The sequence below is a fragment of the Misgurnus anguillicaudatus genome, chromosome 11, assembly GCF_027580225.2.
Source record: "Misgurnus anguillicaudatus chromosome 11, ASM2758022v2, whole genome shotgun sequence".
NCBI classification, from domain to species: Eukaryota; Metazoa; Chordata; class Actinopteri; order Cypriniformes; family Cobitidae; genus Misgurnus; species Misgurnus anguillicaudatus.
Genome location: NC_073347.2, coordinates 6,242,713 through 6,260,421, shown reverse-complemented (window position 1 = coordinate 6,260,421; position 17,709 = coordinate 6,242,713). Strand labels below are relative to the sequence as shown.

At 37.5% G+C, this 17,709-nt stretch overlaps 1 protein-coding gene across 2 annotated transcripts in view; it reads right to left on the bottom strand.

Annotated features, from left to right (window-relative positions):
* The window catches only part of csmd1a (CUB and Sushi multiple domains 1a), a 696,936-nt gene that overhangs the window by 107,733 nt on the left and 571,494 nt on the right, over nt 1–17,709 (bottom strand). For both annotated transcript variants that reach the window (XM_073872919.1, XM_073872920.1), the window contains exon 37: nt 10,189–10,293. In XM_073872919.1, coding sequence (XP_073729020.1) covers nt 10,189–10,293 — 105 coding nt within the window. The remainder of the gene's footprint in view (nt 1–10,188; nt 10,294–17,709) is intronic.

Sequence of the window (17,709 nt, the reverse complement as noted above, 5' to 3'; positions counted from 1 at the left end):
TACCCAATATTGGATTCAATATTTTTGTCAAATTGTTTTCTTTTTTAATTAGGACTTGGTTTTATATTTCTATTTGCATCGGATTAATCATAGGCCTCATAGCATTAGCAATGCTAATAATTTATCAACCTTTTCTTGTGGAATAGACTCCAAAAAGGGCTGGATTATTTTTGACCCATAATGGGTAAATATTGGACAGAACACGCTGCTGGGTTAAAATTGACCCAATGCTGGGTTGTTTTAACCCAACTGTTGGGTTATTATTAGTGATGCACCGATGTATCGGCCACCGATATTTATCGGCCGATTTTTGATGAATTTGAAACCATCGGCATATCGGCAATAGCACGAGAAAGGCCGATACCGATTGTTTATTAATTAACTGCATAAAGTAATCCATTATATGTAAAAAATGAGTTGATGTTGTTAATAAAATAAATGCTAAATAGCAAAAACTACCTTTGAAGGTTGTCATGCTGTCTTATTATATTTGTTTTAGCTTAATTTGTGCCTCTCTTATTATGTTGGTCAGTTGAATGTTAATTAGATCCAATCCATGTTCAGTAAAAATAATTTGATGCAGAAATAAACTAGCTAATAGGCCAACTGTATAGTATTGTATACAAGTGTTTAATATCGGTATCGGCATCGGTATCGGCCAGAAGTTGTCTGTTTAAATCGGAATCGGTATCGGCTCAAAAAAATCCTATCGGTGCATCCCTAGTTATTATAATCCATGGTTGCATAACAACAATCCAACATTGGGTTATTTTTAACCCAGCATGTGTTCTGTCCAATATTTACCCATTATGGGTAAAAAATAACCCAGCCTTTTTTAGAGTGTAGAGGAATATTTTTGTTAACTTCTCATCTTAAGTGAAATATTATTTAACTTTTACCTTATTTGTTTAACCATGATATTAATAGAAACTATAGTAAGAGCTGGACTGTTGCTTTATTTATCCAATTTGAAAAAAGTGCTAATTTGGAATAACACTATGGAAAAAGTGGGCCGGTCTTGGGCCTGAAACTCCCGGGCTGAAAAGTGGCCCCACTCCGGCCCTGGTTAGAGATCAGATTCGGAACGATTATCAAAACATACACAGAGTTTAAAATGAATAAATAATGTTTTGGCTTCAGTTTTTTCATACATTGAGTACCAGGTCAGCCGTCTAGTGGATAATCGCGGTATTGCAGATTAACAACAATTAATCAGGAACACGTTTTTTTATGCAAATGTTTTCTCTTAATTTACAAGATGACTTGTCAATGGCAGGGAAAGAGTTAATTAACAAAGTTTGGCAGAAGCATGGTCATGTAATCCAACCAATCAATGCGAAGACAGTTTTTGCATTATCCCTCCTCCACCCTATCGCCTCACCTATAGCTAATACATCTATCCCAGTTAATTGGGCTCTGGGTTCGGGCTCATATTCCAAGCTCGGAGCCCTCCCCTCAGACAGCACACCATATATGCCTTATTTCATATTTGATTACATGTTAATGCAAACTTATGAAAGAAAAAAACATTGAACCAAACACCCAGTCACCTGAAGATGCGTATAAATAGCACGAAGTGTAAAACTCGTGCAATACATACGCCAAATTCCACTTTGGCGTGCATATGATACACCAGTCCTTCCCATTCACTTAAACGGTGCATCTTTTTTTGTCGTTTTATTTATTGGTTTCTCAATTTTTTTCTGTTTTTTTAAACCATTTTCGCTTGGGTTTAGTGTTAGATTTTAGATTTGCTTAATGAGGTTATTTAATATACAGGTTTCTCCATGTTTTTCTCTATTTTTAAGCCATGGTCGCTTGGAGTTGGGGTTAGACTTGGAATTTGGGTTAGGATGTCATTTTTATATAACAAAAAGTTGTTCTAACCCTAAACCCAAGCGAAAATGGTCAAAAATAGCAAAAAATTTAGAAACCAATAAATAAAACAAAAAAAAAGATGCACCGTTTAAGTGAATGGGAAGGACTGGTGTATCATATGCACGCCAAAGTGGAATTTGACGTATGTATTGTACGATTTTTACACTTCGTGCTATTTATACACATCTTCAGGAGACTGGGCTCAAACACCATGTAATGAAAACCAAGTTTTGGCTAGAAGTGGGTTACTCATAGCCGGACTATATAGGATCTATAGTTAACCCAAAGGTGAAATGACGGCCATTGCTTGCTGCGATAATCTGCATAAATATTACATTTAAATATGAATAATATCATGACATTTAAAAAAAAAATTCATTATCAATGTTTGGGTTTCAGATGGTTAATAACGATTCAGGATATTATAATCTGGGAAAATTACAACACCACGTGGTCTTAAACATCTAAACAAGCTCATTGTAAACTCTGTCGAAATCTATACATACCCTTTAACACCTGAGGTGTACTAATATGCACCCTTGAGGGGTAAATAAGGTACAAAATGGGTTTGATACAGTGGGTGTGCCCCAGTGCCGAGCTAAAGAGACACATTTTGGCCATTTTTCCTGACAATCTAACCATTGAGTTTCAGGGTGTTGTAATAGATGGTGCTGTTATAGATGGCAAATGATGTTGCCATGGCGACGGCTGTGGTGTGTCGCATGAGAGCATGCTTTCTGCATTCTGCTTGTTTAGATATGCCGCGCAGCAGGTGGAATTGCAGCTTTGTGACAGTGCCGTGCTTTAAAGTGCTTTATGATTTCTCCAAGCGTCATTTACTGAGTGTTGCTTTTTTGATCCTCAGCCAATTAAACTACGCCATGGTAAAATGTCTACAAACAAAAGGAAGATGATGAGAAGATGAACAGAGAAGGTGGGTTTTATGATCTTTGGAAGTGAATACAATTGAGTTAACACAGCTTAAGTGTCTTAAAACAGTAAGAAATCTATACAGGGAGGAAAATGTGCTTTATAATCCACAACCGAGTTGAATAAAAAAATCTTGTCTCTGATGTCCGTGTCACGGTAGACTCCCTCAGATGATGTACTGGGCAGAGAAATAACTTCTGTTCTGAAAACTGAGCCAAAGATGACAGCTTGATGCTGATGGCAATGCAGTCCGACGTAATGATTTGCCAAGCTTTTTTTCTCAAAACCATCTTTATTCATAGTAACTCAGTACATCAGCATCATTTCCAACAAATCTAGGTTTGGTTTTACAGACAAGGATTAATCCAGGATTAGGCCTTAGTTAAGTGTATCTTAAATAAATGTGACAACTAAAAAAAAACATGTTGAGACAAAACAATGGCACTAATATATATTAAGGTATGTAAGTGCAAGCTGTTTTCAGTTAAGACAGCCAAAAATGCATTTTAATCTGGGACAAGACTAAAGCCTTGTCTGTGAAACCAGGCCTGAGTGTATTAAATATTAATGACCGTGATGGGAGTCTGAAATGAGGCTAGTCTACTGGATATGGAGATTTAACATACAAGGGTAAAGTTATATTTCACTGTTTCTGAGTTAAATTTATGCAATAACGGCTGCGTCTGAAATCTAAGGCAGCTGACTCATGAGGCAATGAGTTGCATTCGGACAGCCTTCATAGGCAGCGTAATGAAATTCTGTTCGAAATATAAACAGAAGAGCGCGTGATAGCTAATCCAAAATTTAAAAAAACTGCAATACTAATTTCTCCGCAAATATATTAAAGGGATGGTTCAGTTAAAAATGAAAATTCTGTCATCATTTACTCATCCTCATGTTGTTCTAAACCTGTATGAATTTCTTTTTTTCTGATGAACACAAAAGAAGATATTTTGAGAAATTATGTTAAACACAAAGCACTAGGTGACCATTGACTTCTATAGTAGGAAAAAATATTTTGGAAGTATTGTGATAAATAACTAAGAAAATATTTTGTTAAATGATAGTAAGCACCAGAGGTGGAAAGTAACGAATTACATTTACTCACGTTACTGTAATTGAGTAGTTTTTTTGTGTATTTTTACTTTTTTGAGTAGTTTTTAAAATCTGTACTTTTACTTTTACTTAAGTATGTTTTATTTAAAGTATTGTACTTCGCTACATTTTAAATCATATCCGTTACTGAGTAAAAAAATATTAGGCGCGCGCTAATGCAGACCCGCCTCAGTTCAAATCTTATGAAAGAACCCCCTGGTCATATTTAAGCGACCACTTTCCACTGACGCGAAGCAAGTGTTTGATTTCTATGAAAGGTAGGATTCATGCTCTTAAGTACGAAATTGCACGACGCGTTTTTAATACCATGCGCATTATCTTCCGAGTAGCAGCTTCGCATCAAGTCGAACACAACTTCAAAACGTCCTCGAGAACGTGCAGGTCATTAGACATTGCAGAGAGAGAGAGAGAGAGAGCGAAAGAGAGAGAGAGAGAGAGAGAGAGAGCGCGCGCGAGAGAGAGAGAATAAAGGTCATCGGGTCCCCAGGTCAGGGAAGTAAGAAGATAATAAACGTGTCAAATGTATATAGACACTCATCTCATTATATGCTCATTTAAACTATATATAGTTTAATAAAATAATGTATGTTACCAGCAATACATCAATTACAACCTTACTATTAGTGATTGTACAAGCTGCTGACCACCTTCAAAAGTGCATAACTCACATGTAAAAATCATTAAACAATTCCATAAATATTTCTTACTTTAAAAAAGCTTTTTATTTTATTTACTTTTTTTATTGCACTTTAATTGTAAAGATGTTCCTACAGTTAAAAACAACTAGTTTGAGATGTATATTCCCTTGTCGTTTTTGAACTATACTAGAATCCTCCACCTCTTCCCGCTGTAAAAAAAGTAACTTTTACTCTGAGTAAAGTTAAAATGACTTACTTTTTACTTTTACTTGAGTAGATTTTTAGACAAGTAACTTTACATTTACTTAAGTAAAATATTATTAAAGTAACTTTACTTTTACTTGAGTACAATATTTTATTACTTTTTCCACCTCTGGTAAGCACACAGTTGATGGTACCCATTCAATTCCATCATAATTTAATTTTAAATCAATCATTTTATTCCTACTATGGAAGTCAATGGTCACTTACTGCTGTGTGTTTACCATCATTTCTCAAAATATCTTCTTTTGTGTTCATCAGAAAAAAAAGAAATTCATACAGGTTTAGAACAACATGAGGATGAGTAAATGATGACAGAATTTTCATTTTAAAGTGAACTATCCCTTTAATAATGTATTCTTAATGTGTTGCTTTATTTGGACAACCTTAAAGGCGATTTTCTTTTTTTTCTTTTTTTGCACCCTTAGATTCCAAATATTGTCTTAACAAACCATACATCAATGGAAAGCTTATTTATTTATTCAAATTTAAAAAGATTTTTTAAAACAATTGACCCTTATGACTGATTTTGTGGTCCAGGGTCACATATTTAGTATGTTTATATTAACTCATTCCCCACCAGCAATTGTTTGAAAAGTTTTTTGTGATTTTTACAAAAGTTTCACAAAATACCTTCCCGGAAAATTTTCTTCTAAAAATATATAAACATACAAATATATCAAATGAAAGAACAGAACCTCTGCTTTCAAACAAACAATAAACAAACAAAATGGGGAAAAAACGTTTTATCTTATCTTTTTTTCTCTGCTTATAAACTCTTAAATATGGGTATTTTCCTTTAAAAAAAAATTTAGCAAAAAGCTGAAATAATTTAATTTTGTGAAGAAATTTTGTTAAAGATCAGATTTAGAATGATTATCAAAACATACACAGAGTTTAAAATTAATAAATAACGTTTTGGCTTATTAAAAAATAATAAATAACAGTTTTTTTATAAATTGGGTAATTTATTGCAACTTTTCTCTTAATTGACAAGATAATTTGTCAATGGTAGGGGAAAGAGTTAATGTGTCTGTTTCTAGTGATCCCATTTTTCAAACTTTAAAATATATCGCAAAAGCTTTGTGTAATCGGTAATGGAAACACAGCTTTTGTGATCAGTGTAATGTTCATTCTTTAAGGTGCTGAAAAGGTTCTTCACAGAGAATCCATAAGCACCACGTTTGGTTCCTCAAATGTGGCGTTTTGGGTGTGTCCTTTAAATGCAAATGAGCCGATGAAATTCAAACAATGATGGTGGTTTGTTGTATTTGAAACTCAATTGTGCTGTGAATTATTTTCTCTCTCTCTTTCTCTCTGCACTAAATGGCAGTGCTGTTGTTGGATATTGCAGATTAAGGGGTGGTATTATTATAATAAGATCTCCTTGTGACATCATAAGGAGAGCCAAATTTCAACAACCTAATTTTTAACGTGCTTGCAGGGAATGGTTAACCAAACTAAGTTACTGGGTTGATCTTTTTCACATTTTCTAGGTTGACAGAAGCACTGGGGACACAATTATAGCACTTATAGCGAGTCAGATTTTCATGCCATGGCCCCTTTAATCTAAAGAACACTTTCCCCCCCAAAGGACTTTTTTTAAAAGCAATCCAGCCATCGTATCTGCATTCACAGGTTGGCCTGATCAGCTTGATTGGATCACGGTGGTCGAATGTTAATGCCAAGTGTAAACTCGGCCTAAACAACCTTCAAACTTAAATTTTTATAGCATTTTTGTAGTCTCATCATAGTTTGTCTCAATAAACAAACATTTCTGCAAGCTTCTGTTCACTAACCAGCCATCGAAACAGATGAGAAAAATAAACATGGACAAATTAGTCTGTCCTAGCCCAGAAGGCCACTGTCAGAATTGGACAAATAGGACATGCAGGAAGTGAATTAAGCAGTGTGGTGTATATCAGGGTTGCGTTGAGCACGCTAAAGGTCACAGTCTGAAATGCTTACAAATCGACACGCACACACTCAAGTTAGATGTGAGCAGTGCTAATAGAAGAGTCACACGAGAAGCCTGTCTCTCAATACAATATAGGACCAATCTTATGGTCTCGTGGTTGAATGACATTAGGTACATTTACGTGGAGCCAAATAATCCATTTGTAATTGTATCGTTGGCTCAATCGTATTGAAAAGCCTTCATGTAAACACCTTAATCAATATGATTGAGGTCGATCAGATGCAAATTTCGATTGTATTGAAAGGGGTGGTGTAGTCCAATTTGTGATCCGATCTGCAGGAGAAAAGTATGCATGTAAACGCGTGAATTGTAGTATTTTCTCAATCGTATGAAAAAATACATTGTGCTCATGCGCAGAACATTTGTGCGTCTTTTTACCTCTTATTTACCTATCACATAATTCTCATCACAGAAACATGCAATAGCAAGGCAATGGCAACACACATTATTATGGTAATGGGGTCACACTCTGTACATTCTGCAGTGTTCATGTGTACTTTCATAACATTACATTATGCAATAAGATAGCATGTGTTTTCTTTGCCTATATCTAAAAAACGTCTTAAGCAACTTTCTTCAATTCAAATTTGTACATTTATCCAGAGATAAAGTAGCCTGGCTCCGCCCTCCTACGTTCTTCTGCTTAATTTTCATTTCGCTTCAGAAGAACGTCTGGGACTGCTCTGTAGAGTTTTGTTTTCTCCGGCAAAAATCTGCAGGTCCAATCAGCGAACAGCCGGGAGTGGCTAAGAACGCAGACGTCGAGGTCGTGCGCTAGACTGAGTGACATACGTCACGACCAAACGTTAGCGATTGGTTATGGCAGATTCAGAGTGACTCTGGGCAGATCCAATAGTCTTAAACTTCAACAGAGGACCCTCCTTAATGGAAGTAACGCTTTGCAATGGAGCGTGGCCAGACTCTCTGTACAAATGAAATGAATGTGTGAACTTGAAGAAAGATGCTGTGCACTGCGTTGCCAAGTCCTCTGCTTTTTTGCGGACTTTTTGCTTTTTTCAGGGAGTTGACTTTTTCTGTGGGTTAAATATGAAAATATTTCGTTCATTAGTTATTGGTATTTGGGCTGTGAATAGTCACTGGGATGCTTTTGGGATAGTTTTGAATGTCAATTGGGATGGTTTTGATACGCGAATCTGGCAACCCTAGCTGTGCAGACGTTTGATGGGGATTATATAGAAAGTACATAAACATATAAACAAACATTTTAATCAGATTGCAATGTTTACATGGTACTGTCGTAACCTGCAATCAGATAAAATTCAGTCAGATTGAGAATTTTTTTTTTTACATGTAAACATAGCCATCGTCTCGATAACTATCAACAATCATTGAATTCTTAAACTTATTAGGGGTGTTCCTGACTAAGGGGCCAGTCACACCAAAAGCGCTTTAAAAGCTTGGAAACGCAAGGCGCGAAGCACTGCCCTTTTTAAAAAAAGAGAAGTGCGACGCGGCTTTTCATATTGCTAAGCAACCACCGAGTCAGCTGTCTTGTCAATCAAATATTGACGCGTGAGCGCTCTTTTGCTGTTAACTGTCATATTAGCAGAAACTTTAAAAAGAGGGCGTTTGCTCTGACCTTGTTTGGGGTGAGAGGTGCACAAACACGCAGGAGAGAGTGAGCGAGTGGAGTCCGGTTCTTCAAAGCAACTGTAAACTTCCCTCACCACAACGTAAGGCCCGCCTCTCCCCTCATTCGATTGGACAATGGAAAGACGCGAATGACGTTGGGCGCTTCTCCGCTCTCAGCGCTCCTTCAAAAACGCGTGCGCTGCAGGCGATTAAAAACGCAAGGTGCTCGGCGCGCATAACCAGCGTGCAAACGCGCGCTGCCCATAGAATATCATTCAAAAAAGACGCCTGCAACTGCCATAAACGCTTTTGGTGTGACTGGCGCCTAAGAATTTAACATATTCGAATCAGAATTGTCGAATCTTGCCTATCTATGTGTGTGTGTGTGTGCATGGGTTGGGACCGGGTAGTCAACAAATGGTTAACTTTAATTTTCTTTCAAAAGCAGAATACAGAAACAAACGTTCTGATAAAGTGACCAAAACTGCCTTTTAAAAGATGAACAAAGGCGAAACTGATGATGCATTTCAAGTTAAAAGAAAGGCAATGTGTATAAACGTGTTAAAGGCTCTCTAAGCGAATAATGTGCGACGTCACTTCCTGTTGATGTTTGAACTGTTTTCAAACAAACGGAGCGTAGCTAACGCCTCCCCCTCCCTCTCCCGTCCGTGCTTTCATGAACACGCCCAACCCCCACCCCAAATCCTTCTTGTCGTTTATTGGCTGGAACACTTTGTTATGTTTTGTTGTGCTAGGTTTGGCCACTGTGTTGATATTGCCGTTTGTCGAGCCTGAGCTGTCTACAGAGATTGCGTTTTTTTACAGTTTGATCAGCGGACAGGCAGCAAGCAGATAGTGAGGAGATGTTTGCTGTATGTAACAAAAAATGTTTTATGGTCTAAAACGCATCAATTCGCTTAGAGCGCCTTTAAATGATGCCTCATAACAACATAATGAATATTTGACTATTTGGTAAATGGTTAATAACTGGTTATATTCAATGGTGAAATAAAAAGACATTTGGACATTTATACCACACTTATACTGTTGTATACACTGTCAAACATAAAGATACAAAAGCTGTCACTGGGGCAGTACCCTTTACAAAAGGTCCTAATATGTACTATTTAGGAACAAATATGTACCTTTGAAGTACTAATATGCACTCTTTGGATACAAAAGTGTAATTTTTGAAAGGGTACTGCCCCAGTGACAACTTGTGTACCTTTATTTCTGAGAGTGTAATATAGTTAATACTATATACTATCGTGTTCCTGAAGAAGATGATAGATGTCACAATAAAATGTTAGTTTTAAATGATACAAGAAAAGATATTTAAAATAAATACCAACATAAGACACATTCAATACTAGTCTCCTTTATATATTCATTGAAATCAGTGCTGTAAAAGCCACGCTGAATTTTTTGGCGCGTAAAAAGGTCCATGACTAAAAACGCACATATTTACATTAGACGAGTCTTTAGAATAGTTTGAAGCGTGTAAAACTGAACTGAATCCCCACTGTTTTCCAATTTCTGGCTGTTGTTGGCTGACACAAGATGCTGCGGCCGAGCAAATAATGAGAGTGGGGTGCGCATTGTTATTTTTTGTTACCTTTACCCAGCAGCACAATAGCCAGAAAAAGAACGAAATCTGGCTTGGTGTGTGCGTCGTCTTGTCTGTGTCCTGTGTGTTTGGCTGTGAAACGTAGCGGCGAGCTCTGCTCTGGACTGTTACCAAGGGCACAGAGTATGGGATAATGAAAGCACCATGGTGTGACATTCTGTACTCACTTTTGTACTCAAGGTGAAATCCAGCTGCGACGACACTGATATCTGTATGGAAGTGCAGGTAAAGCTGGTTGGAGGTGCTGTTCAACAAGGCTGGAGCCGTCGTACCTGGAAGATAACAGCAGAAGTGGGCCTGAGCAAGAAAAAGGCTGGAGTTACAATATCACACATGGAGAGCCACGTACTCAATTCAGCGTCGTACGACACGCGGTGGCTAAATGATGAGCGTGAGCACAAAGGAACAAAAGGGCAGGGGGATGTAAGCAGCTGTTAATCATGGCCGACGAATCGCTCGCGCTCGGTTTGGAGGTCGGCCAAATGAAACCAAGTCGGATAGAAAAGGACGGCAGGAAGGGAAATGTTTGACAGGCGCTAGTCATTGAAGTGTGTCACTATCCTTCTGAGCTCTCGTGGGAGAACTTTCATCGTGGCTCCGAGGGAAGAGTCACTTATCATCTAACTAAAAAGCCAAACAGCTTCTGTCACTCTGGATTCAAAGCAAGTTTGAACCATATGCATTACCTATATGGACTAATTTATGGACATATATATGGTCTATCTTAGTTTTTCTTAGGTATGTGTTTAAGTAAAATTATAATTTTGGTTTTATTCTGTCAACGGCAGAACCCGCTTAATCTCCTTATCCATTTCAATGTGTGTGTGTGTATATATATATATATATATATATATATATTTCCCAAGGGTTTTTCCCTCCTAGGACTTTTTTTACTTCACCGGCTAAAAAGTCTGGGGTTTTTCTCTCCTAGGGGTTCTTTCAACTTTTCAACCCGGGGAGGCAGCCTTCTTGGGCTTAATTTAGCACCCCCTTCTATACGTTACATTAGTAATACGCTCGCTTAAGATGTTAATTCATAGCCGCAGCAAATTTAGCTGATTGTGCTATCGTGTATTATGTTGTGCTATCTGTCGATTATCTGTGCTTTTCACTGCTTCTATTAATGTAAAACTGCTTTGAAACAATTACCAATTGTGAAAAGCCTATGTAAATAAAAATGAATTGAATTGAACTGTCAACTACCGACAACATTTCTGCCAAATTGTTAATAAAAATAAAGTTTTATATGCATTATTTACTAAACATTGAAATTGGGAAAACGTGGTCAAATAATAAAAAAGCAGTGTTTTCTGATATTCAATACTGCAGAGAAAACAAGTTCAAATTCATTTTTCAAAATGATTTTTTTAAAACCCTGATTTTGAGTCACATCTTGAGTCATGCTCTCAGCCTTTTATATTTGCTGTTGGGTGACTTTATGTCACTTTTGTGACATTGACTGAAATGTTCACAATACATCTAGAAATAAAGATTTAAGTCACAACTGGAGTGGTCTCTTTATTATTTCCGCAGCTGTATGTGTGCGCACTGGTAAATAAATGCGAGCAGTTACATTTTAGGGGAATTTTTCAGATGAACTGCAAGTTAGGAGCTCTAATTTTGATTCATCCCAGCAAAATATGTGCTTACTGCAATGAATTTACACTAGAACTCTATGGGACAAGGCACTCCATCACAAAATATGTGAAAACACACAATCTATATCAAGAGTAAATAGTATTCATGCTAACAAGAGGCTATTGTGATAAATTGATTCACAAACCCTGTTCGCGGAAAGTTGTGCAGTAAACTACTGTAGAATTTTTCCATTAAGGAAATGAATCCCACTACACTACAAAAAATAAATAAAATGCTGGGATATTTTAAACCCAGCACCGGGTCAAAAATGGACGAACCCAACATGTTGGGTTGTATTTTAACATATGCTGGGGTGTTTCAGCCTGATCTCAAGAGAAATTGTAAATATTTTACGAGTTGGCTAATTTCTATCAATTCATACGAAGTTAATCATGCAAAATTGTAAGAACAACGAAACCAAACCCCTAACCCCGCACCTAACCCCAACGTCACAGGGGTCAAGGCAAATCGTATCAAAATTTACAAATGTGGTCATATGAATTAATACGAATTAGCCAAATCGTAAAATATGTACGAATTCTCGTGAGATAGCGTTGGTTGTTTCAATCCAAAACGCTGGGTTCTTTTAGACCATGGTTGGGTAAAATATAAACATTTTCTGGGCCAAATTAACCCAACTGCTGGGTTTGACTCTTTTTAACTCAATGTTGAGTTAAAGGAATAGTCTACTCTTTTGCCATATTAAACTATGTTATTACCTCAACTTGCATGCACTGTACAGCGCGCCATGAATGTGTTAGCATTTAGCCTAGACCCATTCATCCTATGGTACCAAACAGGGAAGCCACCAAACACTTCCGTGTTTTCCCTATTTAAAGACTGTTACATGATGAGTTACACCAGTAAGTATGGTGCCACAAAAGAAAACTTTTTTTTGGTACCATAAGAATGAATGGGTCTAGGCTAAATGCTAACACATTCACGGCGCGCTGTACAGTGCCCGCATTGAAAAAAGATAGATACGTATTAATTCGTCCAGGTTGAGGTAATAACATAGTTTAATATGGCAAAAGGGTAGAGTATTCCTTTAAAAATAAGTGTAACATCCGTCAGGTGCAGTGCCCTCATGCTCCACTTGGCGGATGTTACAATAAGCCAGTAAGTGTAATAAAATGGAAGGCAACTTTGAAGCCTGAACAAAACAGCTTTTCGAAGGGTGGGTCCTTCGAAGGATGCATCTTTGAAAGCAAGTACTTGTTCTATGAAGGTCACAGAAGTCCGCAAACAGAACTAAAATGAGACGGTCTAGCCTTAGGAGGATCCATAAGTTGCGACACCTGCTGTACGCCCGCGGCTGTCAGCGGGACACAGAGGAGATGTTTCTGACTTATTAAAATAAATATGGAACCAGAAAAATATTAATTTTATTTGAAAAACTATGACACGTTAATGTAGAGTAAACTCTTCAACAGTATATCAAATTAATCAACCTTAGAACTATATGGAGCATACAAAGAATAATATTAATACAAAACATAACTTATATTAATAAAAATGGGACAAGAAACTTCTAAATTTCACACAATAAAAAAAAAAAAACTTTAATTTAATAAAGGTTTTAAATGTTTATTTTAAAATATCCAGCCATTATATTCAGCCATTATAGGCGTGCAATGAATCTGGGGATAGCCTCGGGAAAGGATCAAATTAGTTTTATCTTTAGCAGCGTGGAGAAATAAGGCCGCATTTTGATGCGTCATTTTAAGCATCCTTCGAATTGGTACAGCCGCACTAGCCTCCAGTCGCGCTGCTGTTACGCAATCTGTCTTAAAATACGTCCCCAACTCCCGAACGCTGCATTCTGAGTTTTTGTAAATGTGGTTGTCAATACCTGCATTTTACGGGAGTTAATTCGGTTGTAGAATGCTGTTGTCAGTCCTGTAAATTACTTAAATTGTGTGTGAACAGAACAGGATTAAGTGACAACCGAATTAATATGCAGTGTGTACAGGACCTACTGTATGTGGACTTCAAAGGCTGCAACCTTCAAAGAACGAGTCCTCGCATTCGAGTATGCAATGTATCTTTCGAAGGACCCGGCCTTCGAATTAGGACACAGCTAATGATGTGAAAAGATTTAAACAGCTTTTTGTTGCTTAATGGTTTAGTTCATTTTCAGTTTAGGAGTGGGAAATCCTGGTTCCCGGAGGGCCACTGTCCTGCAGAGTTTAGTTTCAACCCTAATCAAACACACTTCATTTAATTTCCAAGTAATCCTTTAAACATTGGCTGCATCTGAAATCTCTAAAATGCCATTCCGTGGTCAGAAGGCATCAAGGCACGTCCGAATCCAATGTTTGCTTTATTTCCTGACTCCTGAGATTCCTTCATTGTCTTGTCCCACAATTCTATGCAGGTGCGTGCGAGGGGAATGTGATTGGTTGAGCCTGATTGAGTTTGAAATGGTTTAAAATGGTGGCCAAGAAAGCAGCTGGAGCGTGAATTTAGTGTAAATAAGGTTCTATTTTTACACCCTTTGATTGCATTTCTAGTTAGAATTGCAGTTTTCAAATATTTGATTAGTTATCACAAATGAATGCGTATCGCGTATGAATGCTGTCCGATAGCGTTTCCCGAAGCTGATGCCACCCGAAGTCATTGCCTCATGAGGCAGCGAGGCAACAAGTCAGCTCCCTTGGCTTTCAGACGCCGCCTTTGATTTGATTTTCGAGGTGTGTTTAACTAGGGTTGGATTTAAACTCTGCAGGACAGTGGCCCTTCGGGACCAAGATTCCCCACTCCTGTCTTATATCCCCCGCCAAAGTTTTTCACTCTACACATGTAAATGAATTTGTCATCAATAATTTTTTTCTAAGAATTAAACTGTAGGCATTGCATAGTAATGCTCTGGATGTTAAAATGTAAAAAAACACCATTTAGATTATTTAACATTATTTAATAAATTCAGTATTCAGTTGTGTGCTGCTAGAAAATCACATAGTTCCCTACCACCTCTTTTTCTGCTTACAGCTTGTTTGCTTTACCCCTATTCTTGTTATCCATTGAAATAGCTTGCTAAAGTAAATAAGGCTGTAGTAAACAAGATTGTATAAAAGGAATTAAAAATATTTGGTGTATTATTCAATGTCTTGGTTTGCCACCGAAAACATCCACATTAGCCACACACCTGCAATGTTAATTCACATATGAATTGTTTACATTTTGGCATAAATGCATGGAACGGTGAAATGGTTGTCAGGTAATTGTCCCTCGCCGTGATTTACATAAAAACATTATGGAATGGTCTGACTGCTAATATTCCTGGTCAATCTAAGGCTTGTATGAGTCCAAGTACATTCAACTGAGGACCACAGTCTGGAAAATGCTTCTAATGCTTTTATAAATTTTTTTTGATGAAGTTTGACAGCTCTAGAGAGCTTATCCTGTGTCCAACTATACATCATCTCTATTAGGTACAAGGCAATCTAGAACGAATCCTAAGGTGATCAGATGAGACTCAGATGGACTTTGCTTCAGAGAGTATGGTACAATTACAGAAGGATAACAGCTCACATAACGTCGTAGTCTAGATGCCAGATGCTTTTATCTATTTCATTAAAGCAGTACATTCTGCATGTGTTTTACTTGGAAATCAAACCCATGACCTTCTCACTGCAAATGCAACGCTTTACCAACTGAGCTACAGGAACAGTAATATTAGTACTGTACAGAAGAACTGTCAAGCTGCCTTATCCATGCAAGTGAATGGTGACCATGGCTGTGCCTGCAAAATTTTGGCAGTACATGACGTCAAACAATTTTTCAGGAAAACATTGTGATGAGTGGTGAGGCTAGAAATTTTAAACCGAGTGGAAAATATTTTGTGCCTCTTCTAACTGGGTGGGCCAGCCATCAACCACCCTGGCACTTATGTACCCTCACCGCTGGTTGTGGTGTTTGCTAAAATTCAGTGATTTGAGAGAAAATACATTTCAAACAGATTGAATGACAAGGTTTCCTATTCACAAGGATTACAAGGATTTGAGAAGGAGCCGCACTAACAAGAGGAACCTTTTTTCAGAAATTTGCAAATGCACCGCTGTTCGCAATTAAAAGGCATCCTTTGGGGAGATAGCGATAATAGCTTGAATTCAACCATGTTTCTTCTTTAGAATCATAAAGAGCAGACAAAATGAGGTAAATAATGATAACGATAACTTTTTAAAGACACAAAAATGCACATAGCTGTAATTAAATCGGTATTTGTAGAGACGCAATTAATCCTGCGTGATGCAAAGTGCACGGTGACAGAAACACAAAACTTATCTGACAGTTTAATTAAGGGTATTATCATAATGGATTTGTGACTAGAGGAACAATGAAATGGCCGATTGTGATGGGCGAGCGTGCGGGATAATAAAAGCTGGGCGTGCGTGTGAGAATAGTGTGAAGCGAGCGTTTTAATGGACCACCAAACATCATGCATAATGACTCTGGATCCTGATTTCCTGCCATGCCATACCAATGCTCACAAACGACTGCGGGCCTGCATAATCTAAACCATTGAGATCTCAATGAGGGGAAATTGCCATTTTGTCATTAAATTCAATCATCGACTGCAATCAGGCGTCTCAGGAGCCTCTGTAAAGATGCTTTAGCATTTAGAGACTTTGGAGAGCCTGGACTGGAGAAGGTGAGTGCCAGACGGTGTGAAGTGCCAGTGTAAACATGTTTTGGGGCAAATGAAGCTCCCTGGTCGGGTGACCTTTCACCAGCATGCTAGTTTGCCACTGAGGTTGAGTTCATTACAATCCTGTTGAAAGTGTTGCTAGAGGCCTGAACACAATTTGGTCCACAGAGAGAACGTCAAAAAAATAAAGGTTAAGCCTCCACTTTCAAAGAAAGATCTTGCCCTGTTGGTCTAATCCTGCTGTGAGACTGGGATTTGTGTGTTATTTATTTGTATACATGCTCATTATCTGTGCCAACGTTATAGATGATATAAATATACAGGTAATATACTTTTTATTCCCTAGCAGAGCGCATGTAGTTGTATAAGACCCTCTTTATGGATAATTCATTTAAAACCATCAAAACTTAAGATAATAAACCCATGCAGCACATTACATTACTACAGCTACTACTACTGCCACTAATAATGAAAATCATGATGATGATGATATGGATGATGAGGAAGAAGAGGAGGAGGAGAAAGAGAATAAGATAATGATTGATGATGATTACTATTTTTATAAGTACTATTATTATTACTATTACTATTACTATTATTAATATTAATATGAATATTATATTTTTACTGCCGTCATTATTACTGTTGTTATTATTACTGTCGTTATTATTACTGTCATCATTATTGCTGTCATCATTATTGCTGTCATCATTATTGCTGCCTCCATTATTGCTGCCTCCATTATTGCTGCCTCCATTATTGCTGCCTCCATTATTGCTGCCTCCATTATTGCTGTCGTCATTATTACTGCTGTCGTCATTATTACTGCTGTCGTCATTATTACTGCTGTCGTCATTATTACTGCTGTCGTCATTATTACTGCTGTCGTCATTATTACTGCTGTCGTCATTATTACTGCTGTCGTCATTATTACTGCTGTCGTCATTATTACTGCTGTCGTCTTTATTACTGCTGTCGTCATTATTACTGCTGTCGTCATTATTGCTGCCCTCATTATTGCTGCCGTCATTATTGCTGCCGTCATTTTTGCTGCCGTCATTTTTGCTGCCGTCATTATTGCTGCCGTCATTATTGCTGCCGTCATTATTGCTGCCGTCATTATTACTGCCGTCATTATTACTGTCATCATTTTAGAGGGTATGCATTGACGTCAATTTTCCACCTGACCACGCAAGAGCTCGTCCGTTTGAGTGGCAAAATGTGCAACAAAATGGCTGGTTTTCATATCGGCTGCTGCGAAAATGCAAGTAAAAGTGACTATTATCAACTTAAATTAAATTTTGTTGGACTTGACAGCAGAGGTGGGCAATACTTCTGTGCTTTATTAGGATGTTTGTATTGGGAAAAACATTACTTCACTACATTCTAAAGCATATAA